Source organism: Rhincodon typus, chromosome 1 (genome assembly GCF_021869965.1).
Source record: "Rhincodon typus isolate 14 chromosome 1, sRhiTyp1.1, whole genome shotgun sequence".
Classification (NCBI taxonomy): Eukaryota; Metazoa; Chordata; class Chondrichthyes; order Orectolobiformes; family Rhincodontidae; genus Rhincodon; species Rhincodon typus.
Window position 1 is genome coordinate 150,604,715 of NC_063332.1, and position 25,150 is coordinate 150,629,864.

Genomic DNA, 25,150 nt, shown 5'->3' on the forward strand with positions numbered 1-25,150 from the left:
CCGCTTCCACTTTGTAGAGAATCTATGGAGCTAAACTAAATCATGTGTTTTCATCAGTCAAGTATAACCGTGTTACTTGTGAATGTGAGTGAGGCTGCGGAGTAGCAGTGCAAGTGTGCAGGTTCCTGCCCGAGGCTCATCTGCTCTGTCTGCTTTTACTTTATTTTCTTCTTTCACTTTTTTTTTCTCTTACTTTAATCTACTTGCCTTCTGTGGGAATGAGTTTGTGCAGCAGGGAGGAGATCAGTGTGGAGGAGACTTGAGCCCAGAGCTGTAGAGTCGAGTCATCGGTAGGTGAGCGAACCCAAGGCGGTGGCGAGAACAGACCGCCCCAGGTTGAGTTCAGCACAGACTGGAGGCGAGGCCTGACACTCTGCTTGAAGGACTGTAATGCTGAACATTTTGTTTCTTTATTTTTCTAATTTATTCCTAAGATTCTGTGCCCTGGTACCTTTGTACCCAAGATGGTTCTATAAGTGATCATTTTGAAAACTTTTCACTGTACTTATTTGAGAACATTTGACAACAAACCTAATTCTAATTCTATAGGCAAACATCAGATGTTTCTTTGGTATTGATGGTAGGATGTCAAACTTAGAGTATTTAACAACTAATTTGATCAAGACCTTCAAAGCCAATGCTGCTATTATCAAATTCAAGGAATGGTAGCTTGTAAGAAGCAACTGCAGACAGAGGATATTGTTCTGAACATTCTTGCATTTATTATAGGTTTATAGAAACATTGTATATTGGCAGAAAACAACTATTATTTTTTCACTAAACTGGAAGTAAAGAGAGCCTGCACCTAAAGTAATGCTGACTTCCTGAAAAATATGATTTTAAGTGAATTGTAGATTCCCGGAGGAATCAATGTTAAAGCCAGACTCAGGCTCCTTCAGACATGCTTCTGCAAATAGAAAAACTTCACTGTATGTGTGTAGAACTGTACATTCCTAGCAGAAATAACTTACAAAATGAAATACATCACAAGTCTTCAAAGAAATACAATATAAAATAAACAAAGTGTTTAAAAAGAGTCTGATTGTGTTTCCAATGCAGTAAAATGGTAACATTAACAATAGCTGCCATGATCTTGTTGCATGCGTAGTTGCACCTTTGATGTCACATTATTTATTTACTGCGTTAAAGGCTAGACTGCAAACCTGACCTCATGTTTTATAGCAATCCATTAATTTTACACCAAAGTCTCTGAAATTTATTGTCTCCTGTAGGTTAGTAATTGGATTTGTGGTCTCTATAAAGACCCCACCGAAGCCTGAGAGAGTCCAGAAGTTCAGAATCCACTGTCCAATTTTGCACATGTAGGTAATGCTCCACCTAGTAACGGCCTTAGCCACAAATGCAGCCTGCATAAGAATACATTTGCTTAGGTCACATTACTTTTAGAAACATCAGACTCCATCTACTGGCAGACAATGGTCCCAGCTGATAATGGCTGATGTCCCAAGGTTACCTGCATTTGCCACTGGATGGCACCTAGGACTTCAATGTGAGTTCAGATTGGGAGCCAGGAGAATAAGTGGCTGAACAGAAGGGAAGCTTGAGCGGTAAAGGTGGGAGGAGGAGAATGAGGACCAAGAATGAGGGCAAAATACTGGGAAAGATCATGTGCACATGAAAGCCACAAAAGAGCTAGTCTATGGAAAACTAAGTGAAAATGTTTACGTTAAACATATGCTGTAAATCTGGGACTCCAAAAGTACTCCAAGCGGGTTGCGAGCCAAAATTCTTGAGTCCTCAGCTCTAAGGCAGTCATGGCTGCCATGGAGCTCTGACCAAGTCATTAACAACTGTGCTCCCACCTTAACAGGCTGTTGTTATGGGGTCACAATGGGAAAAGTTCGGGAAACACTGCTCTAACTACTTAAATCAACATTAAGTCAATATTAATTGTGAACTTAATGTATGTTCTCTTTTGGAGTTATAAAGTCTTTGGTGCTGTTAGATAAATACTGGAATAATACAGACATTAATTTAAAAAAGAGATTTCAGACATCTTGCCAAGTTATTCTTTGCTCCTGAGGAATCCTTTGTATTTCAATTTGAAAAAAAAAAAGTGCTAAGAGTTGATTATGCCAAATGATGTGTGAAAGAAGAATTAGTTAACAGATAGTGCATAAAAAACCATGATAAAAATGATAGAAATATGCTGGTAAATTTGGAGAAAAATCTAGAAATAATCAATTTTCAGGTTACGTATTCTGATACTGTAATGTTTCAGTTGCTTTAGTATTTTTAAAATAAATTCATTTATCAAATGTTTATCTCACGTTAACATTGAGTGAATTCAATATGGATGCATTTCTAAAACATCTTTTGAAACAAAGCATTAAACAAAGAAGACTGCAAATCATTCAGAATAGAACTATTATTACAGCTCAGAGGAATTTAGTGCAGATACAAATGCTCATGCACTTCCATCAACTCTTCCCTTACCCATTGGTCTGAACCAACTTCAAGATCCTCATCACTATGTACAAATTTCCCATGGCATCATTCCATCAAAGGTAATAATTACCATACATTCACCAGCCATTCTTCTGAGCGGATTAATGCTTGTCCCCTGCTTTATCTGCTACTTCATTAAAGATTAATCCTATTGTGGCCTGGCAGGTTTGTTTAGCAGTAATACACTCATTCTGAGTCAGAGGTCATGGTTTTAGCCCTGGTTCAGAATCTGAGCACTGTACATAACATAGCCAACACTTCAGTGCAGGAATAAGGGAGCATTACATTTTTGGAAGTGTCGCCTTTTAGTGATGATTGCGTGTCTGTCAGAAGTATAACAGCATTATCTGAACAAGATCAAGGGTGATGTTTTGAAGTCATTGTTACTTTTTACTTCTGTAGCAAAACCACCAAAAGAAAAGATAAACTGGTTATTTAATCTCATTGCTATTAGTGGGATCTTGTGATAACTTCGTTGTTTACACAAGTGTTGTCAAAAAATAATTTATTGCCTTTGAAATGCTTTGGGACAGTCCGAGACTGTGAAAGCAGCAATATAAATGCAAGCTTTTCTTTAACTGCATAATTCTCCCAAAACAACCTGGTTGTGTTATTTCTCTCCCTACTTTCAAAAGGTAACAGGATACCTTTGGCCCATCTAAGCCTTGTAACGATTTTGTACATGTCTTATTATGGCATAGATTCCTGACTGGACAGGCCAGTATCTTTTAGACAATCACACAACATCTCAACAGGTGACATTTCACTATAAAGCTACCTGCCTTGCCTTCAGTCACAGTTTAATAGTAGTTAGTCAGCTATGTAATGCTAAGTAAGATCACCAAGCACAGAATATAGACTTTATGTACAAGTCTGTGATATCATAACCACAAATAGTATTGCAAATAAACTTCAAGATAGTTGACTCATGAGATCTGATCCTGTGGTATACATTTTTAGTTAACCACAAAAGGCATTTTTACCTTTATGTTCTACCTATCTGTAATCAAGTGGGTCTACCATATGGAGTTCTCCTCTAATCATATCTTGTATTATTTAGTCAGTTATCGCTCCTTGATAAAGAAGTGGGTACTTTCTGCTGAGGTCCCTGTGTAATTTCAGCAAGTTAATTGCCAGATTTTGTTTTCTGTTGTTCTTGTACTGCAAAGCAATCCTCTATTTTATACACAATGTTAGAAAGTCAATCACATGACAAATGACTGTGATACACAGAATTACAATTACAATTACAGATAGTTACAAGTCTATGTCAAATGAAGGGGTGTCAAATTGTTTTATTCTCCCTCGGATGATATTACACTGGGAGTCCAGCTGTGAGGACCTATCTTTGTTCTCATTTCCTGGTTCCCCATCTCTTAATTCTTTCCATCTCCTTTTCAGTCTGTACCTGACTATGTTCATGCTTCATGCGACTTCTGCTGTTCGATTTACTTCACTGTTGCCCATGTGACAGTAGTCTTCTTCTGCATTTATTTCAAGACGCTACTGCACTCAGCTGTAGGATGTGGCCACAACATACTTTGATATTTGACAAATGATGGAGTGTTTTTTCTGCAGCCCTCAGTCTTCTCCACTGCCACTTCCCTAAATCTACCACAGTTTACACTCTTTAATTAATACTTTATTCATCACAATAATTCAACAGTGCCTTGACTGCATTCTCACATGTGTGCCTGAAGATAGTGAGTCTGTGGATCCATTTCCAGTTACCAATGGAGTTTAACAGGGCTGTGTGCTAGCACCAATCTCCATCATATTTCTCAGTAATGATTCTTAATGCCTTCCACAATCACAATCCCAGCTTCCAAAGCAGATGTCGCATGGTCAGGTGGCTGCTGCATTGGAGACAACTCCAAGCAAAAACCAAAATCTCACAGGACATACATCACAATATTTTTTGTTTGCCATATTTAGCAGCTGATTCAGAGCTGGGCTTGTAATGTTGTATAGACTTGTTGTCCAATGCTTGTGATAACTTTGGTTGTTACCTGAGGCTGAAATTGAACCCAAGTCCTTGGTGCTGTGAGACAGCAGTGCTAACCATCATTAAGTAAGTCTCCATTTAACATTATTTTGCTTTAATATTGTTCAGTCAATATTCTTGTTTAGCACAGAGAGATTCATTTTAAAGTTATTTCCTGCTTGTCTGATATAGGGTCTTGTGATTTGATTGGCACCATTATGGAGTGACCTCTACTATCTCAACGTTCCAACTTCCAGCCTCTGCTACTCTCACTCATTGTCTCACCAAGCATTCAACTCACGATTCACTGGCTCATTGCTTCCATCTGCTACGCATTCCCATTCCAGATGAAGATTAATTTCCCTGCTGCAAACAAGTATTTCTGGGGATGAGTAGTGGTAGACCAAAGGAGCTGCATTGCTGACTGTGGTTTCCAATAGGAAGCATTTACTCAACAGGCTCCATATCGTAGTTGCTGCTCAACAGCATCATCCTCAATGTAGATACTGATCATAGATGATCACAAGGTCATATGAAAATATAATGGTTGTGAAGGAATATACCGCTCTCTCTCGTTCACTTAATCTTCATGTGGGAAGACTCATGTAGTGCACACAATAGGTGGCGGGGTCAGGAAGGCCAATGACTTCAGACTGACTTGGAACACAGGTTTGTGTGCTCACTAGTCTGATCCAGCAGAACAACAATGTTTAACAATAATATTTAAAGCAACATTTCCTGCTCTCACTGCTCACAGCCTGGTTTCAGAAAAGGCAAGTGGCCAGTGGGAGAATTCAAATAAAAATCAATTATAAAACATAACCAATGCAGCAATTTTGTACCCTCAGGGCCTTAAACTTTCTCAACCCAGATCTCTGGTTTCGGATATGGATCCTGATCAGGACTGCAGGGAATGGGAATGGGAATGCATGTTCAGGAGATGGGGATGTGCAGGTTTGGAGAGAGGGAGAATTAAAGGAATGGCAGAGGCTACAAATCAAATGGTAAGCAGTAGAGGGAACGGGAGAGGCTGCGAACCAGACAGACAGCAGTTAGCAGGAAGTACTGTAAATAAATCATATTTCTTTTAAAACTTTAAATATACTTTATTTTGAAAGCTATTTAATTTACAAATACAGGAATTTTGCAAAGTATTTCAAAATATAGGATATGGTGCTTCAATTGTTTTCTGTTGGGATTGCTCCTACAGAACCTAACCATGTCTTATACATTGGTTTTAATGGGAAAATGTGACTCTTTCAAAGTTGTTTTACTTAAAAACCACGATTTTCAGAAACACCACTACAACATTAAGTCAGGATTTATTGTAATGTACCAGTTTGCTCTAGGAAATCCTATCTTGACCCCAAGACTTCAGTGCACAACCAAACATGAGATAGCAAGAACTGCAGATGCTGGAGTCAGAGTCAATACAGCGTGGAGCTGGATGAACACAGCAGGTCAGGCAGTAGAGAAGCAGGAAAGTTGACGTTTTGGGTCGGGATCCTTCCTCAGGAAACTTTTAAGCAGGTTGATAACATCATATATCTTGGTAGCATCTGTCTTTTAAGCTGTCCATATTGAAGAAGAGATACGTGCAAAAAAAAATTACCAAAACAAGTATAGCCTTCATCAGATTTAGAACATCAGTCAGGAAAAGAGGATTAAGTCTGTCTAACAAACAGTCTCTAGAACAATAGCGCTGCCCACTCTGCTCTATGCATGCAAATCTTAGACTGTGTACTAGCAGCATGCCAAGAAACTTGGCCTTTCACACTTGAGCTGCTTATGGAAACTGAAGATCATATGGTGGGTGCTCATCTGAGCTGGCACACCAAGCATCCACACCACATTGAGACACGCTCAAACCGAGTTGGGCTGGTCATATGATGCCTGACACTTGCTTATTAAACTAAACCTTCTCTAGAAAGTTAGAATATGGAGTGCACTGTCACAGCAGCCAAAGGAGCTACAAGAACACATGGGTTTTAAGGCCGACTTTGAATCCTGGGAAGTGTTAACCCAAGATCACTCCACCTGACACGATCTAAATAAAAATGACGCAGCCTCCTTGGGAAGTAACAGCGGCAGGAAGGAAGTGCAAGGAGATAAAATCTGGAAACAGCAGCTTATCCAAAATTCAACCGTCTTTAGTATATTATCCTAAATGAAGCAGAAACACTTGGAGTAATCCACCAGAACTGTACTGAACATTTCAGATGAAGAATAAGGTAACCTTCCACTTCAAAGTAGGCAAAATAAAAAACGGATTTAGTGCTCTAAAGAGTTTTGTTTTGTAGGTGATAATTATTGTAGCTTTGGAAGGGATCTGGGTAACCGGCTGCATGCCTGATATCTAATCTGTTTTGTTTACTGACATTTACAAATCTGGCTGTGATAACTCTTTTCATTCCTACATGGATTTGGATTCCACCAAAACACACGAGTATTGTTGCAAGCAAGTTTATATCTGCAGGCAAAAACAAAGTGTGATGAAATTCAGCCGGTCTGGCATGATCTGAGGAGAAAAACAGTCAACAATTTGAGTGCAATGACCCCTCAGTAGAACTGAAGGTAGATGGGAAAGGGTGGTATTTATGCTGATAACAAGGAGTTGGAGAGAAATGATTAGAGAACATGGAGATGCTGCTGAGGGAGAAATTGAAGGAGCTAAGAGATTGCTGATGATAAGCTGATAGAGATAAATGCTGGTAGTAGGGTGCTAACCAGAAGTGTAAGTGGTTGAAAATGCGTCGGCTGTGCTAGAGGAACCAATATAGAACAGTACCTAGGAATGTGGGGAGGGTACCGAGCATAGAGGAAGGTGTTCGCGTTCTGAAATTGTTAAACTCATAAGAACACAAGAACTAGGAGCAGTAGGCGGCCATCTGGCCCCTCGAGCCTGCCCCGCCATTTAAGAAGATCATGGCTGATCTTTTTGAGACTCAGCTCCACTTACCCGCCCACTCACCATAACCTTTAATTCCTTTACTGTTGAAAAATTTATCCAGCCTTGCCTTAAACACATTCAGCGAGGTAGCTTCAATCACTTCACTGGGCAGGGAATTCCACAAGATTCACAACGCTTTGGGTGAAGAAGTTCCTCCTGACCTCAGTCCTGCATCTGCTTCCCTTTATTTTGAAGTGATGCCCTCTCGTCCTAGTTTCACCTGCTGGCGGAAACAACCTCCCTGCCTCCACCCTATCTATTCCCTTTATAATCTTACGTTTCTATAAGATCTCCCCTCATTCTTCTGAATTCCAATGAATATAATCCCAGTCTACTCAGTCTCTCCTCATAATCCAACCCTCTCAACTCTGGAATCAACCGAGTGAATCTCCTCTGCACCCCCTCCAGTGCTAGTATATCCCTTCTCAAGTAAGAAGACCAAAACTGCACACAGTACTCCAGGTGTGGCCTCACCAGGACCCTATACAGCTGCAGCATAGCCTCCCTGTTTTTAAACTCCATCCCTCGAGCAATGGCAGACAAAATTCCATTTGCCTTTTTAATCACCTGCTGCACCTGCAACCCCACCTTCAGCGATTCATGCACAAGGACACCCAAGTCCCTCTGCACAGCAGCGTGCTGCAATTTTTTACTATTTAAAACATAGTCCATTTTGCTGTTATTCCTACCAAAATGGATGACCTCACACTTATCAACATTGTACTCCATCTGCCAGACCTTTGCCCACTCACTTAGACTATCTATATCCCTCTGCAGACTTTCAATGTCTTCTGCACATTTTGCTCTACCACTCACCTTAGTGTCATCTGCAAATTTTGACACACCACACTTCGTCCCCAACTCCAAATCATCTATGTAAATTGTAAACAATTGAGGTCCCAACACTGATCCCTGAGGCACACCACTAGCCACTGACCGCCTGGTCAACCAATCCTCTATCCATACCAATACATTACCTGTAATACCGTGCAACTTTATCTTATGTAGCAGCCTTTGGTGTGGCACCTTGTCAAATGCATTCTAGAAATCCAGATACACCACATCCACAGGTTCCCCATTGTCCACCATGCAAGTAATGTCCTCAAATAATTCCACCAAATTAGTTAAACATGACCTACCCTTCAGGAACACATGCTGGGTGTTCCCAATGGGACAATTTATATCCAGATGTCTTGCTATTTCTTCCTTAATGATAGATTCAAGCATTTTCCCCACTACCGAAGTTAAGCTAACTGGCCTATAGTTACCTGCTTTTTGTCTACTTCCTTTTTTAAACAGTGGCGTCACATTGGCTGTTTTCCAATCTGCGGGAACCACCCCAGAGTCCAGTGAATTTTGGTAAATAATTACTAGTGCATTTACTATTTTCCCCCATCACCTCTTTTAGTACCCTGGGATGTATTTCATCAGGGCCAGGAGACTTGTCTACCTTTGGCCCCATTAGCTTGCCCAACACTGCTTCCTTAGCGATAATGATAGTTTCTAGGTCCTCACCTGCTATAACCTTCTTGCCATTAGTTTTCGGCATGTTATTTGTGTCTTCCACTGTGAAGACTGACACGAAATAACTGTTTAATGCCTCGGCTATTTCCTCATTCCCAGTTATTAAATTGGCCTTCTCATCCTCTAAAGGACCAAGGTTTACCTTCGCCACGCTTTTATGATTTACATATTTATAGAAACTTTTGCTGCCTGTTTTTATATTTTGAGCTAGTTTACTCTCATAATCTATCTTACTTTTCTTTATAACTTTTTTTGTGGCTTTCTGTTGGCCTTTAAAGATTTCCCAGTTTACTAGTTTCCCACTACTCTTTGCTTTTTTGTATGTGTTTTTTTTCCAATCTGATACTTTATTTCCTTAGACATCCATGGCTGGCTCTCTTTTCCTACAGTTCTTCCTTATCACTGGAATATACTTCTGCTGAGCACTGAAAAATTGTTTTGAAAGTCCTCCACTGTTCCTCAATTGACTCACCATAAAGTTTTTGCTCCCTTTCTACCAGAGCTAATTCCTTCCTCATTCCTTCATAGTCTCCTTTGTTTAAGCACAGGACATAGATACTGGATTTAACCTTCTCAAGCTCCATCGTATTTTAAATTCGACCATCTGTATTTTAAACTCGATGTTAAACCCTGAAGGCTGTGAGATACCCGAGTGGAAGATGAGGTGTTGTTCCTCCAGCTTGCATTGAGCCTCAAATGGAGCACTGCGGCAGGCCCGAGACTGAAAATATTGCCACAGGCACAGAGAGGTGTGTTAACGTGGTAGGCAATTGGAAACTCAGGGGTCGTTTTCACGACTGAACGTAGGCGCTCCACAAAGCAGTCACCTAGACTGTATTTAGTCTCCCCTCCTTACAGCCTTCAGGACTCAACACTTACTTCTATTTCTCTCCTAGCACCATCTCCATGTACTCTACTCACTCCTTCCCACTCCAGACCCCATCATCAGCATAAATATCACCCTTTTCCGGCTGCTTTCGGTTCTGAAGGAGGGTCAGTGGTCTCAAAGTTTTAACTGTTTTCTCTACACATGCTGATAAATCTGCTGATTTCTCCAGCATTTTCTGTTCTTGCTTCAGATTTGCAACATCACAGTTCTTTGTTTTCTTTTATATCTGGAGATATCCGGTATCTTTGACTGATAGGTTTGATGAAAAAAATTGTTTTGTTTTGTATTGCTGGACAGGTAGATTAAGAGCAAAGTACTTTTAAAAAGCTTCAGTTTCCATGACAATGACTCCAGTAAATAGTTAGATTGTGATAATAATCATTTAAAAAAGTACACACATTTAAAGTTTGATGAGAAATAAGGGATTAAAGATTGAATTAAGAAAATCAGGTAATCAACATAGTGAGAAATTTTTGCAAAGTAATCGAATGAGAGTAATAAATTCAAAGATCCAAAAGCTGAGCAGAAGCAGACCAAAGATAATTTCACCTCCTCATTTCCTCATCTAGTGACTATGTAATCACCATTCCCATATGTTCAACTCTGTCAAAATGGTCACTATCTCATAAGTTTGCTTAAATTAAACAACAGCAGTACACCAACCATGAAAGTCTATAATTTCTTTCTGTATCTGTAGACACTAATATTCAATATTTCTGAAAAGCTGCATGGATCAAGCATGGAACAAACAAACAAACATCATTATATTGTGTTCAAAATGCGATCTTGCACTCAGAATAGCTCAACCAGCCCTTAATGTCCAGGTCAGCTGAAAATTCAACACTGAACCTCCTTTTAGAAGTTAAAACAGTCAATAACCACAGACAAAAAAGTGAAACTTGCATATCTATTTCAAATGAATAGCAGTTTGGTGAAACAAATTAAGAACTGTCTGTCTTAAGAAGCATGATGGCGTTCATAAATAATGCTGAAATTCTTCCCATGCACTCATCTTACCTGGCAGGTTCAGGTTTTTTGCTTTCACAATTGGCTAACCATAGATAATCCTGTGGATCTTCCTGACTAGATAATGATTCCAGATGTCGCACACTGATCGGTTGATAGGGGGGAGGTAGAGAGCCTATGGAAACTGCTGGCCGTTCAGAAGGCTGTACAGAAAGAGGTACCTCAGTACTGACATTGCCGGAGGGATTGGTCGATTTAACAGCATCTATAATAATCAGACACAAAGAGTAGCTTTTCAATAAATATATTGAGATAAAAAGAAATATTAAAACAACATTTGAAATTAAAATAATTTATCATTCTACAATTTATTTAAAAATTAAAATTCATTCTGGCAATATGTTCAGCAACCATTATATTCTGAAAGTTCCACCAGATTGTATTCTGTGAAAATTAAACCAGATGCACCAGAAATATTAATTATATGGCACATACTTCAATGCAATGGTTAGACTACAGAACCTTCTTACTTATTTCACTGAAAAGTTCACACATTCTCCCTGGAGTTCAAATAGGTCAAAGACTCCAGAGGAAACTTTTGTCTCATGTGTCAAATACTTCCGCCCCCAAGTGCTTTGACAAGCAGATTGTCTGGTGGAGAAATGTAGGAACCCAGCAAGTCCCCTGAACTGTCTTCTTGCAAACTGGAATCAGATACTGGACTAAATCACCATTTTTGGGAGGCCCCTTGTGGAAGGCAAGATAATACTTTAAAAGTTAAAAGTAGATGAAGCAGTGAAATTGCTTTGTCACTCAGCACTTCTGGAAGATCTGTTTGGAAAGCAATACTTTGAATGTTAACACAGCTGATGCAGTAAACTGTTTGGTCTCTCAATCTCTCAGTGTATTGCAACCCTAAACTGCCCATTGAATACCTCAAGCACAAATTTCTATACGATGCAAAACCACATCTGAACTAAAAGGAACACCATTCTTGCAGAGATAAAAGTTATTGGTAAGCTGACTAATATTGAAAAAGTAATAATTTAATTCTTGTCACTTTAAATAAGAAAATTATGTATTGTGACATTACCTCAAGTAGACAAAATCCAATTACAACCCCAGACAAAATATTACACTCAATACCTGAAAACTTCTCATCGAATTCAATTGCCCTCTCTGTTCATCTGCATTCAAGGTATGGAATTCTCTCAACATAAAATGAAACAAACAAATGAATAATGATATGATAAATAAACAGCATCTTTGTAAACTGGCAGAATCTGATTAAGCCAAAAACCCAGGAAATGAGTTAATGGCTTAAAAACTGGATCTCTTTTTGATGACATTTTAATTAGATGGTTGTTACATTTTAGTACATCACCAAATTGTATGTTCCTTGTGTTTAGTCACAGAGTCATGAAGCAGAGTTTGAAACAATTTGAGGGCTACCTTTTGATTTTCAGGGGCCGCTTTTAGTTTTTGGAGGCTCCACTATATTTCAGCTTCTCATGGAATTAGCAGGTCTATTACAGGATGAAGTTCATGCTAATGACAGAACATAAATTTTTGGACTATGTATATCACTAACAAGTTAGGCTTCAGTGAGATGTCAAGGGGTCTTTACCCATGAGTTAGGTTGCCTGTTAATTCAAAAATTCTACTCATCAACTAAGCACTTGTCCAATAGTAAACTATTATTCATGACTCAGCTGTACCACAGGGAAATTAAAATTGGACAGGCCATATCTCCACTGGATGTTTTTCTTGAAGGTATTTTTGATTTGAAAACTGCGAAGTGTTTGTTTCTCAGATTGTTAGGACTCCTGTAATGACCAGATATGGGGGTAGGGTGTGGGAATCAGCTCCTCCATCCTCCCCTTTGATTAGTCACTAAGATTTTACATTCCTTTCATCACACAGCATTATTACATTACCACTAAAATGTAGTTCATGAGTGCAAAATTAAAGGAGCCAATTACAAGGTTGTCTTAAGAAAGAAAAAGGACTTCTATTATCTTTTGGAGGGTTAGTAAATAATAAAACATGACCAATTATAAGCGTTTATACCCATGTTTGTGTGTGTAAAAAGGGGAGAGTACCCAGTACAGAAAGGATAATGGAAGATGTTATTGATAGTGAGAAGGATGGTTTCAGGCTACAGTCTGATATTGATCCGTTGGTAAATGGAACAGAACGATGGCAGTTGTAATTTAATCCTGATAAGGATTAGATGATGCATTTTGAGTGTTCCAGCATGGGAAGGATATACACAATGAATTGTAGGTCCCTGGGGAGTACGGAGGAACAAACACACTTGGTGAACAAGCCCATAGATCCCTAAAGGTGTCAGCACAAGTTGATAGGATGGTGAAGAAGGCATATGGGATACTTGCCTTCATTAGCTGGGGTGTAGAATATAAAAGAGCAGGAAAGTCTTATTGCAACTTTATAGAGCATTGGTTGGGCCACAGATGGAATATTGTGTGCAGCTCTGGTTGCACAGGGGTGCAGAGGATATTCACCAAGTTGCTTGGGATGAAAGGTCTCAGCGAGAGCATGACAAGTGCAGGAGATTCAGATTAGCGTGCCTTTAGTGGTGGATATGTTAGTGCAGACTCAAAAGGCTGAAGGATATTTTCTGCTCAGTGTGACTCTATGAGAGGTACAGAATGGGTAGAATGGGTAGACAATGACAATCTTTTCCCCATGGCAGACATGTACAAAACAAGAGGGTACAAGTTTAAGGTGGGGAGTAAGTGGTTTAGGAGGGGATTGGAAGAAAACTATTTTCACTCAGAGGGTGGTAGAAATTAGAAACATGCTGCTTGAGAGGGTGGTGGAGGCAGATACTCTTGCAACAGTTAAGAAGCACTTGGATGAACACTTAAAATGTCAGGACATTGTAGGCTATGGGCCAAGCGCAGGTAAATGGAATTAGTATAGCTTGGGATGACAAGGTGTAGAGCTGGAGGAATACAGCAGGGTTCAGAAGAAGGGTCCAGACCCGAAACATCAACTTTCTTGCTCCTCTGATGCTGCCTGGCCTGCTGTGTTCATCCAGCTCTACACCTTGTTATCGCAGACTCCAGCATCGGCAGTTCCTACTATCTCCTAGTATAGCTTGGTATTTGTTACTTGGTATAGACATGGTAGGATGAAGGGTCTTTTTCTATGCTGCAATGATTATGACTCTAAGATGCAGTTGAGAGTCCTCAAGTGTTAGAACATAAGAAATAGTCCATAGTAGGCCATACAGGCCCTCAAAACCTTGCCCTTCATTCTACAAGATCATGAGTGATCTGTCTCAGGTCTGAATGATGTTTTGTGCCAGTTCCTCACAGCTCTTAACTCATCTCCAGCGATGGAGCCTTCACAACTCTCTGGAGTACAGAATTCCAGACATTCACCAACCCTGCAGGACAAGAAATTTCTTCACATCTCAGTTTTAAATGAGTGTCCCCATTATGTCCCCTAGTTCAAGATTTCCCCACTAGTGAAAACATCTTTTCTTCATCTACTGTGTCAAGCCCTCACAGAATCTTTAATGTTTCATCATCACCACCACTCATTTGTCTAAGCTCTAATGACTACAGGTTTGACCTGTTTAGCTGATCTTGACAAGTCAACCCCTTCAACCCAGGGATCAGCCTAGTGAATCTCTTGAATTTTGAAAGCAGTATTTCCTTTCTTGAACAGAAGAACCAAAATCAGTGTTCCCTTGAAAGTGTACAGTTGCTTGGAGGATTCACACACATCAATAGGTTGGCAGAGGCACTGACTTCCACTTCTGGGAGGAACAGCCATGCAAGAACCTCAGGAGCCTGCACAATGGCAGGAAAAACTAGAGGGAATGTAAACCAAAACTGTACACTGTACCCCAGGTAAGGAACCAACATCTTGTACATTCGTAACAAGGATTTCCTATTATCCAACTCCAACCCTTTAGCAATGAAGTTATTTCCACCCTCCGTGCTAAAGCAACGATTATTTCTTTGATGATTCTATGGGTTCTGTACCCTCAATCTTAATAGAAGTCCATTCCAAGCATTGAGTACCCCTCAAGTGAGGTATAAATTATCCTTATTGACCCTAACATTGAACCTTCTGTTCATTTGATCCCAAGTCACATTTTTCCTTTATTTTTTCAGGCTGTGTGGGCATCACTGGCAAGGCCAGAATTTGTTACCCATCCTAGTTTCTGAACCAAGCGGCCAGCTAGGCTATTCCACAGGGCCGTTAAAAAGTCAACCAGATTGCTGTGGGTCTGAAATAACATTCAGGCCAGTTTTGGTAAGGATGGCAGATTCACCAATGCCTTTTAGGGAAGATAATCAGATGGGCTTTTAAAAGAAAACAATTATCAATGTTAGTTGTCATAGTCACTATTACTGAAACTAGCTTTCAATTCCATACTTACTTATAAAAATTTCATGGTGGGACTTGAACCTATGTCCCTAGACTAAAACCCTGGGCCTATGGATTACTAATCCATTTATAATGCCACTACATCACCATCTGCTTCCTTGTACTACCCACTGGTTGATTTAAAATTGAATTGGAGATGATGCCAATTGTAATGTTAACTTACTAGGATTTCCTGCCACACATCCCTTTTTCCAAAAAAAATCACAAGTCCAAGTCTTAACTTTTCCATGGAACTAGGACACTCTGAATTAACCTCATTAGCCTTTTCCTGCACTTCCTCCAGCACTTGAAGGTATCCTATTTTCCTTAGTGACTAGAACCTGATATAGCACTCGAGACGTAGCTTGACCAGAGATTCCTTAAACTCGTACTCTATTGCTAACATTCTTCTGGCTGGTTCATTGGTTCTGTGCATTGCTCAAGACATCCAGCTGAGCCAACGCATCTTTGAAGACCCAAGTCATCAGGTCCCTACAGCTTCAGGCTTATTTATTTCCATGAAATTTGTAGAATATTTTTACCACATGTGCTTGCCATTTTCAATACTCTACATCTGGCATTTTTGGATTTCATCTGCCACTGTCTGCCATAAACATTCCAGTTTGACTCATTTTGTAATTTCAAGGCTATCTTCCAGGGATTCCACAGCTTTCTCCAAATTTAAAATTCTGCAAATTTAGCAAATATTCATTGATATCTTGGATTCACAAAATCAACATAATTTAGAAATAGTGATACTCCTAACAGTGAGCCTTAGATCCTTTTCCTCCACAAAAAAATAGGTGGAAAGGCAGGTTGCAAGTGGGATACAAACAATTTACGGAGAAATAGCGATAGATTAAGTCAGTGGGAAAAAAAAAAGTGTTGGTAAATGGAGTATAATGTGAAAAAATGCAAAGCTGTTCATTTTGGAATGGAGAACAAATTATTTATTTAAATGGAGAAAAACTGCAGAAAGCTGCAAAGGGTCTTGGGGTACTTTTACATAAAACACAAAGTTAGCACACAGGTGCACCAGGCAGTCAGGAAGCCTAATGGAATTTTGGCCTTTATTTTGAGGAGTTGGAGTACAAGAGTAGGGAAGTCTTACTGCAACTTACAAGGTGCTGGAGTACGGTCAGCATTTTTGGTCCCCTTAAGGAAAGATATCATTTTAATTGGAGACAGTTCAGAGAAGGTTCACTAGGATAGCTCTGGTATGGAAGGTTAATCTTATGAGCAAAAGCTAGAGAGGTCGGGACTCTACTCACTGGAGTTTAGAAGAATGAGAGGTGATCTCATTGATACATACAGAATTCTTAAGGGGTTATGGGTAAATGCTGAGAGGATATTTCCCCTGTTGGAAGAGTCTAGGACCAAAGGGTGTGGCACAGTGAAGTGCCCCTACTTTTGAGCCAGGAGGCCTGGGCTCAGGTCCCACCTGTTCCAGAGGTAGGTAACAACATTCTCTAAATACTTCTTGAATGCGATGAGGGTTTCTGCCTCTATCACTTTTACTGGCAGAGAATTTCACATAATCTTCTGGGTGGAAAAAAAAAATTTCCTCCCATCTCCTCTAAACTTTCTGCTCCGAACCTTAAATCTACACCTCCTGGTCACTGATCCCTTCATCAGGGGAAAAAAGTTTCTTCCTGTCTGACCTATCTAAGCCCCTCAATTTTATGCACCTCAATCATATCCCCTCTCAACCCCCTCTGCTTTAAGGAAAGCAACCCCATTCTGTACAATCTCTCTTCACCGCTGAAACTCTCCAGCCCAGGCACCATCCTGGTAAATCACCTCTGCTCCTCTCCAATGCTATCACATCCCTCTTAAAATGCAGATTTCAGAACTGTACATAAAACATTCTAGCTGTAGCCTAACCAACTTTTAAGCAAGGCTAGCACGACTTCCGTGCTCTTAAACTTCATGACTCGGCTAAAATAGACAGGCATCCCGTATGCCTTCTTAACCACTTTATCCACCTGTCCTGATACCTTAATGGACCAGTGTGCATGCACACCAAGGTCCCTCTGATCGTCAGTGCTTCCCAGGCTCCTACGGTTCATCGCGTTTCCACTTGCCTTGTTTGTCCAATCGCCTAGCAACCAAAGGCGGATATCAGGGGAAAATGATGGAAAGAAATAATATAGTTACATGGCTTAAAAATAACAGGAAAAACTTACCATTCTAATATACACAGAAGATGCTGGACTCTTCTTCAGAGTTATATCAAACTCTGAACATTAACTCTTTCTCTTTCCACAGATGCTGCCAGACCTGCTGAATTTCTCCAGCACCGTGTTTGTTTCAGATTTTCAGCGTCTGCAGTATTTTTCTTTTATCAATCAAACACTCTACAACCTATCCACTTGTGTACCTCTGTGCAACTACAAATTGTCTCCATTTTCACAGCACTCTAAGGGTACAGCGCCAGTAGCTTCAGCAAGCTGCACATATCCAGGCTCTCACTGCTAAAATGCTCTTGGTCAACATCTTTCAAGATTGGAGCCTGTGAGGGTCCATCTGCACCTACACAGGGCAGAATTGGCCATCTGGAGGAGAGTCAGAAAGAAGGTGCTTTACTTAAAATTTCCTGCCCTATTTAAGAGTATGAGACTAAGATGAACACTGGCTCTCATGGCTTCTCTTACACACTTGAATCATGAAACAGGAATGCATTAATTTAGCAACACTAATGTCAAACAATCGACAAATCCAATGTAATTTGGACAATTGAAGTTTCTGATTCAAACTGCTTTCCCATTTCTCAGAAATTCTCTCTTCACAAAGCAATCATCCTTCTTGTGTTGGCCTTGTTCTCTATCCAAAGTGTGTGTTTTTTTCAAATGCACCTTACTTCCTCCCACAGGTATCGATTTATTTCATGTTCTATTTGTCCTTGACATATGACTACATTGCCGCCTCTTCTGTCCCTCTGACTCTAAAATCACCAAACTTTAAATGCATTTCCATTCAGAGTTCAATCGTATCTGATATTTTAACCATATTGTTGTTCTTGATTTCTAAAGGTTATTTTGCACATTCAAGTATAATTAAGTTTTCTTTCTTTCACTCTGCTAGTCACTCTCCCTGTACCTGTAATCACACACACTAATATCTTTCCAATCTGGCACGTGGTTACATATCCTCCCTTCCTCTCTCCCCTCAACTCTCAACATCCTCAGTCTTCCCACTCCTTCTTACCTCCATCTCCTCACAATGTTTCCTGTAGTGATTGGAAGGAGGGCAAGGTCCATTGACTAAGATTCTTGATTAGCCCGGGTTAACAACCCAAATCAGGGAGCCCTGGCTGACAGATATAAACAGGAGATTCAGAGAGTCTCCTCACTCTAGAGGCTGGCTCTGAGCTGGCTGCTGAAAGCCGATGTACTGTGCACATGTAAATAAGGGGTGACTTGGGCCTCTGTGTAGTTATTTCATCTCCTAAGTGTTCTGTTTTGTACCCATCCTTTTTAATACTGAAGTGTTCCTATTACTTGTCATTTTTATTCTCATTCAAATCATTAATATAAAAGGCATGGTAAGTAAATTTGCAGACCACACCAAAATTGGTGGCATACCGACAGTGAAGATGGTGGTTACCTAAAATTACAAAGGGACCTTGATCAAATGGGCCAACGGGCGGAAAATTGGCAGATGGAGTCCAATCTGGATAAATACAAGGTATTGTATTTTGGTACAACCAGCAGGGCTAGGACTTGTACAATTAATGGTAGGGCCTTGGGTAGTATTGTAGAACAGAAGGACCTAGGGGTTCAGGTACATAATTCTTTGAAGTTTGGGTCACATGTAGACAGGGTGGTTAAAAAGGCATTTAGCATGCCTGCCTTCATTGCTCAGTCCTTTGAGTACAGGAGTTGGGAAGGTTGTTAAGGACATTGCCTAGGTCTCTTCTGGAATACTGTGTCTAGTTCTGGTCGCCCAATTATAGGAAGGATATTATTAAAGTGGAGAGGGTTCAAAAGAGATTTACTAGGATGTTGCCGGGTAGGGAAGGTTTGAGTTATAAAAAAGGCTGGATAGGCTGGGACTTTTTTTCCACTGGAGCGATTTAAGGTGACCTTATAGAGGTTTATAAAACAACAAGGGATATAGATTGGGTTAATGGTAGGTGTCTTTTGCCTATGATGAGGAGGTTTTCAAGACTAGGGGGCACATATTTAAGGTCAGAGGAGAGAGATTTAAAAAAAAAGAAATGAAGGGTGAAAGTGAAGAGAGTGGTTCAAATGTGGAATGAACTTCCTGAGGAAGTGGTAGATATGGGTACAATTACAATGTTTAAAAGGCACTTGGATAAGTACATGAACAGGAAAGGTTTGGAGGGATATGGGCCAGGTACAGGCTGGTGGGACTAATTTAGTTTGGGAGTATGTTTGGCATGGATTGGTTGGACCGAAGGGTCCGTTTCTGTACTCTATGACACTATGAATCTATGACTGATGAAGGGACAGTGTTTTATTGCTACCAGATAGTCAGCCACTCATTTACCATTTCAACCTTATTGGTAAACACCCCTCTTTGTTAAAGAGGGAGGATAATTTTCAATGATTTCTTTGGGCACCAAAGAGACTCCAAGGTGACCATGGGGGCTTCACCAGAAATGCTGGTTTATTCCAAATTCAGACTGAAGAGGAGTGAATCACTTGCTGGGAATGACTGGTTGGAGATGGCCTTTGTCAATTATTGGTCAAAGCCTGAAATGTTGTCTAAGTGTTGCTGTATGTGGACTGTTTCATTACTGTAGGAGTTGTGAATGCACTGTTTTCAGTTCCAATCATCAGTGAAACTTCTGCTTCTGACTTTATGACAGATAAAGGTTATTGAAGGACATAAGAATGGCTGGACCTAGGACAATATACAGAGGAATTAGACAGAGAATACTGAATGCCACTAACTACAACCCATCTTCCTTGGACTCTAATCAGTGGACAATTTTCTCCCACGGTTCTCAACTTTAACTGCTCTCCTTGGTCAAATACCACTTTTCCGTCAAGGACTCTAACCTCACCTCTGGAATTCAGCTTTGTCTGTTGGGACTGAGATTGTAACAAGAACTGGAGCAAAGTGGTCATGACTGAACTGAATGGCCTCTTTAGGTCTTGGAGGACCCAGTTGAAGTTTTACAACCAATGCTTCTATTTCCAATATTTTATTGAAGGTTGGGATTTCCTGTTTAAATTTGGCAGGACTTGATAAGAACTAACCTAACAGTACCACTCCCTTATGGATGGATGTAATATTTAACTAGTATTGAGGGTGTATATAGGTGGCAAAAGATCTAGTCAAATATTCTAAATCAGACAACTCAATAGTGTCCAAATTCTTCAAGAGAAACAAAGCTACTAGCATGGTGTGCTATCCTGACAAACTGTTTCCCCTAGCTGTTCAAATCCTGAAATGATCTATCCTCCTGTTCATCTACAAAAGTGATCAGGCCTACTGATTCATTCAGCAAGTCCCATCCAGAAATGTTGCCACCCAGATGTCTTATCGACTATCTGACAGGAAATCCCTTGAGGCAAGCAAAAAGAAAACAAAACAAAAACAGGGAAATGAATACGGTCAGTACATTTAAAAAAAATGACATTAGTTTCTTGAGAAAATTTTAACAAAAGGACATTGACATGAAATACTTAATCTGTTTCACTCGCTCCACAAAGACTGCCTGACCTGTTGAGCACTTCCAAAATTTTATGTTCACATTTCAAATTTCTGGGAAAAAAGTGCATCTAGTTTTGTTTCCGGGAGATTTCTCCCTAGTCCCCAGATGCAAACAACCATACTAGACCTATCTTAAAGATTCATTTCTACTCTCAGGAATCCATCCAGCTCCCTTTTTAAGGGTCTGTAGCAAATTTGGGCTTGCCAGATATTTTTTGCCTTCATAAATTTTAACACTTCATACAAATCACATCCAAAGGTATCCCCTTCTCAGTCTACATTGCACAGTTCAAAAATCCCTAGCATCCCAAATGTGTACTGATAATTAAATACTACAGCTCAAGAACTGATGAACATGGCAGTCCTCCTCCAGGCACCTCCAAGGCTGTGATATTCTCCAGAATGGGGAGTGGAGTAAAACCAAGCTAGACTTGTGTCTTCTGAAGAATATTTATTGAGGCTTTGGACATCACTGTCTTGACTATACTACAGTAGCAGCCTACTTGCTGCCTTAAAATCCTGTAACACTGACTGCTAAACACTTTTTGAAAAAAAATCATCCATGAGATATGGACATCGCTGGCCTGGGCAGCATTTATTGGCCATCCTAGGGCAGCTAAGTGTCTACCACATGTGACTGTAGACCATACAGCAATGTAACCCTGACTAGGTAAGGATGGCTTCCATAAAAAGGACACTAGTGAACCTGATGGGGTTTTATGACAAAAACAACAAATTAGACTATCTGTTATTGGTGGGATTCAAACCCATATCCCCAGAATGTTAATCTAGGGTTCTAGAGCTGGACATAATGTTAGTTAGGCCACAGCTGGAGTTCTGGTTGCCACACAATAGGAAGGACATGATTGCACTTGGGAGACTGCAGATGAGATTCACCAGGTTGTTGCCCAGGCTGGGGGCAATTCAGCTCTAGAGAAAAACTAGATAGGCTGGGTTTTGCTTTCCCTCACAGCAGAGAAGGCTGAAGGGGGAATCCAATTGAAATTTTGAAAGTTCTTGCTGACAAGGTAGATAAAGAGAAACATTTCCTCTTTGTAGAAAGGTCAATAACCCTCTTAGTAGAGGGGCACAGAGTTAAGATAAGGAGTAGGACTTTCAGAAGGTAGTGGAGGAAAAATCTTTTCAAAGAGTTGTGGGTGTCTGGAACTCCCTCTCTAAAAAAGGATGGTGGAGGTGGGACTCAAAACTTTTGAAAATTATTTGGATGAAGACTTGAAATGCCATAGCATACAAGGCTGCAGGCCAAGTCCTAGAAAATGGGCTTAGATTAAATAGATGCTTGATGACCAGTGCAGACACGATGAGCTGAAGGACCTCTACCTGTGCTCTAAACAACATGACTCTCAGAACTTCAGATAGAAGCAGTGACAACAGCATTTACCCATGCTTTACACAAATCAGAATCTATGATGACTTTAAACTGTTATTCACAACATAGGTATAAACAAATAGTCAGAACATGTCAAGGGCTTATATATTGTGAAATACAGCAAGAGACATACAAGATCTTCAGATATAAATACACATCTGGATGACTTGATCCCTTCAATGTCCCAAATTACAAATCGCAGTCGTATATTTCAAAATTGGGGTCAGCTTTCTATATGTTGCTAGTTTGGAATTTCATTGCCGAGTGAGATACTTTGAATCTAACCACCAGCCTCCATTAGGAGAATGACATAAATCATTATTTCTGCCTCAGAATTTCAGGAAATAATAACAGTGTAACCTGAATCAATTCCCTTCCTCTAAGTTAACTTCACATCAATCCAATACTATATAATCTGTCTTCCCATTTGATTGATCCTATACTATTTCTGCAGTAAGACTGTCCAAAGCTATTCTGTCACTGATATGTGAATTATCATTGAAATCCATTCTTAAAATTTGTTACTTCCAGACTGTTTCTCAAAAGATGCAGAGCTCCACCCTACATAAACTGCCTTACCCAGAATCTTCATCGCCTCAACCACCACCAAAAATCTTGCTCATCTCTGTCCACACCAATTTCCATAGTAGGTGTTTACTGACCGCAATTGAAACGTTGCTCTTGCCATAGCTTTTTTGAGGCTAGCTTGAAGTCTGGTTGCAGCAGAGTGAAGGGTGTGTTATGATCTCCTAGAGATCAACACCTTTGAAAAGAATCCCCAAAGTGGCACTGGATAAAAAACATTGGCCAAGGTTTCACTCTGTGGAAACTTTTACCATAAGAAACCAACCAAAGGCAACAACTCAAGCATTTTTTGTTAGAAACAAAAGGAAACTGCAAGCAAAGAGATAAATTTAATTTTAAATTGTTGATTCAACAAAGTACACCTCACCGAGTTACAAGTACTATTTCCAAATAAATGTGCCATATGAGCACTCTACCAGTGTCAGCAGTGCAGCCTCCGTTATGTGGGATCTCTCCCTTCCTACTTTATCTTGTTGGCCCTTGATCTGTATTCTCCAGCAACCATATTTCAGTCAAATTCCCAGTGTAATCACTAACAAAAGGTGCAGATGAGCAAATCCTCTCATTTGGGTCACAACAGTCCTGACGACACAGAATCCCCATTCCAAACCTAAACTGGTAAACTCTGACAATCTTGTATCGTGTCCAAACCACAATCCTTTGCACTTCTTGTCCTCAGCTCTCTGCTCCTTTCAAATGTATGACACGCAGTAACAATTTCTGCACTATTCTCAGAGACCTGCTTCAATCAGGAACAGTTCAAATACTGCCAAACAAAAATATTGTTCCATACAGAGAGAACTTTGCTTGCTTTCCCTCACCTGAATTCCTAGATTTCTGAACTGCCTGCAACAAAGGACAGACTGAAAATAAAAACAACAACTACAATAATCTCCGTTTACCCTCTTCTACTTAAGAGTTCATCCCTATGGTAACCTCCAATTACATGGGAATTTCTTGGAACCAAACAACGTCAAAATCATGAAACAATGATCCTCTTTCAAAATACTCCCCAGTCCACTTTGATCTAAAAAGGGGCAAAGGAAAATACAGGATTTTGCCACCACATCAGTCATCACAGGTGCTTTGGGAGTGGATTTCTCAAAAAAAAAGATTTTGAGCTGTGATCGGAAGAAATTTAGACTACCTAAAATAAATACACAACTGAAGTTTACTTGCTGTGGGGAATCATCCAAATAAAAAAAAATAAATCAATCAATCTTTCAGGACAAATATCCACACCCTTTCCATGACACACTCTGAACAAACATTAAAATCCATATATCACGGCCCTATGAGTCATGTGTAGTTCTGAACATCAAGACAATGTAGCACTTGGAAGGCCCTGACAAGGGAACTTAGTAATGTCTTTGAACTAAGTGTACCCTTCACTTCTTTGTTGTTGTGCACAACTGATTCTTGCAAGTGCCCGGAACTTGCAAATGTTAGATTTTGCATGGTCGTACATATGCAGTAACCTTGAGGGGTGATCCAGGTGGGAACTTTCAACTCATTGTGGGCTACACAGCTTAGAGGAAATATTGCTTCAGACTATCTTGAGAGGCATTGTCAGCACTCATCAGTACATTGGGAACTTGCTAAAGTTTATTATCCTTTCGTATCGAGGCTCCAGCAAAAAATCAATTGGGTCCAGTGGGCTGACTTTAGGGTCACTCAAATAGTCAAATGTTAGAATCTAAATGATTAAATGCTGCTGAAATTTTACAAATGTAAACAGCCCCACAGGAATGAGTTTTGTTAATGTCACCAGTGATGGAAGAAGGACAAGTTAACCCCTTGTGTGTGAGCACACCATCAGAACGTAAATTTGGCTCTATGACCTGAATGACAGAATTAATTTCACTGCCCACATTACTGGATGTGAAGTAGTGGACTTCTAGTGGTACCGAGAAAGCTTCATATGAACACTGGTTCAATCCAAATGCTGGGTACAAAACCAAATACACTTTTTGAGAATCACATTTTGGTTCCAACAACAATTGAATTCACTCAATCATTTTTACATCAATACTACTCTGTCTGTTATTCTTTTGTGTATTTGAAATACTGTAAGCATGACTAATTGATAGTTTCTGAATTATATACAGAAGAATCAATCGTAATGCCAAACAATTATGAATACCAAGTCATTTTATTTGCTAATTCATGCCTTGTGTGGGAAAATCCCTTGCTTTATAATCTCCACCTACTCAAACTACACATCACTTGTTCTCCAGAGAAAATAAAAGATTTGTTCATTTGACTGCTCTGGCAAATGTTGAGGATGCTCTAACTTAAACA

The 25,150-nt window shown here is 39.9% G+C and overlaps 1 protein-coding gene across 6 annotated transcripts in view; it reads right to left on the reverse strand.

The window, feature by feature from the left end:
• Nucleotides 1–25,150, reverse strand: part of gab1 (GRB2-associated binding protein 1) — a 217,860-nt gene that overhangs the window by 35,755 nt on the left and 156,955 nt on the right. For all 6 annotated transcript variants that reach the window (XM_020524930.2, XM_020524944.2, XM_020524965.2 and 3 more), the window contains one exon: nt 10,834–11,047. In XM_020524930.2, the coding sequence (XP_020380519.1) occupies nt 10,834–11,047 (214 nt within the window). The remainder of the gene's footprint in view (nt 1–10,833; nt 11,048–25,150) is intronic.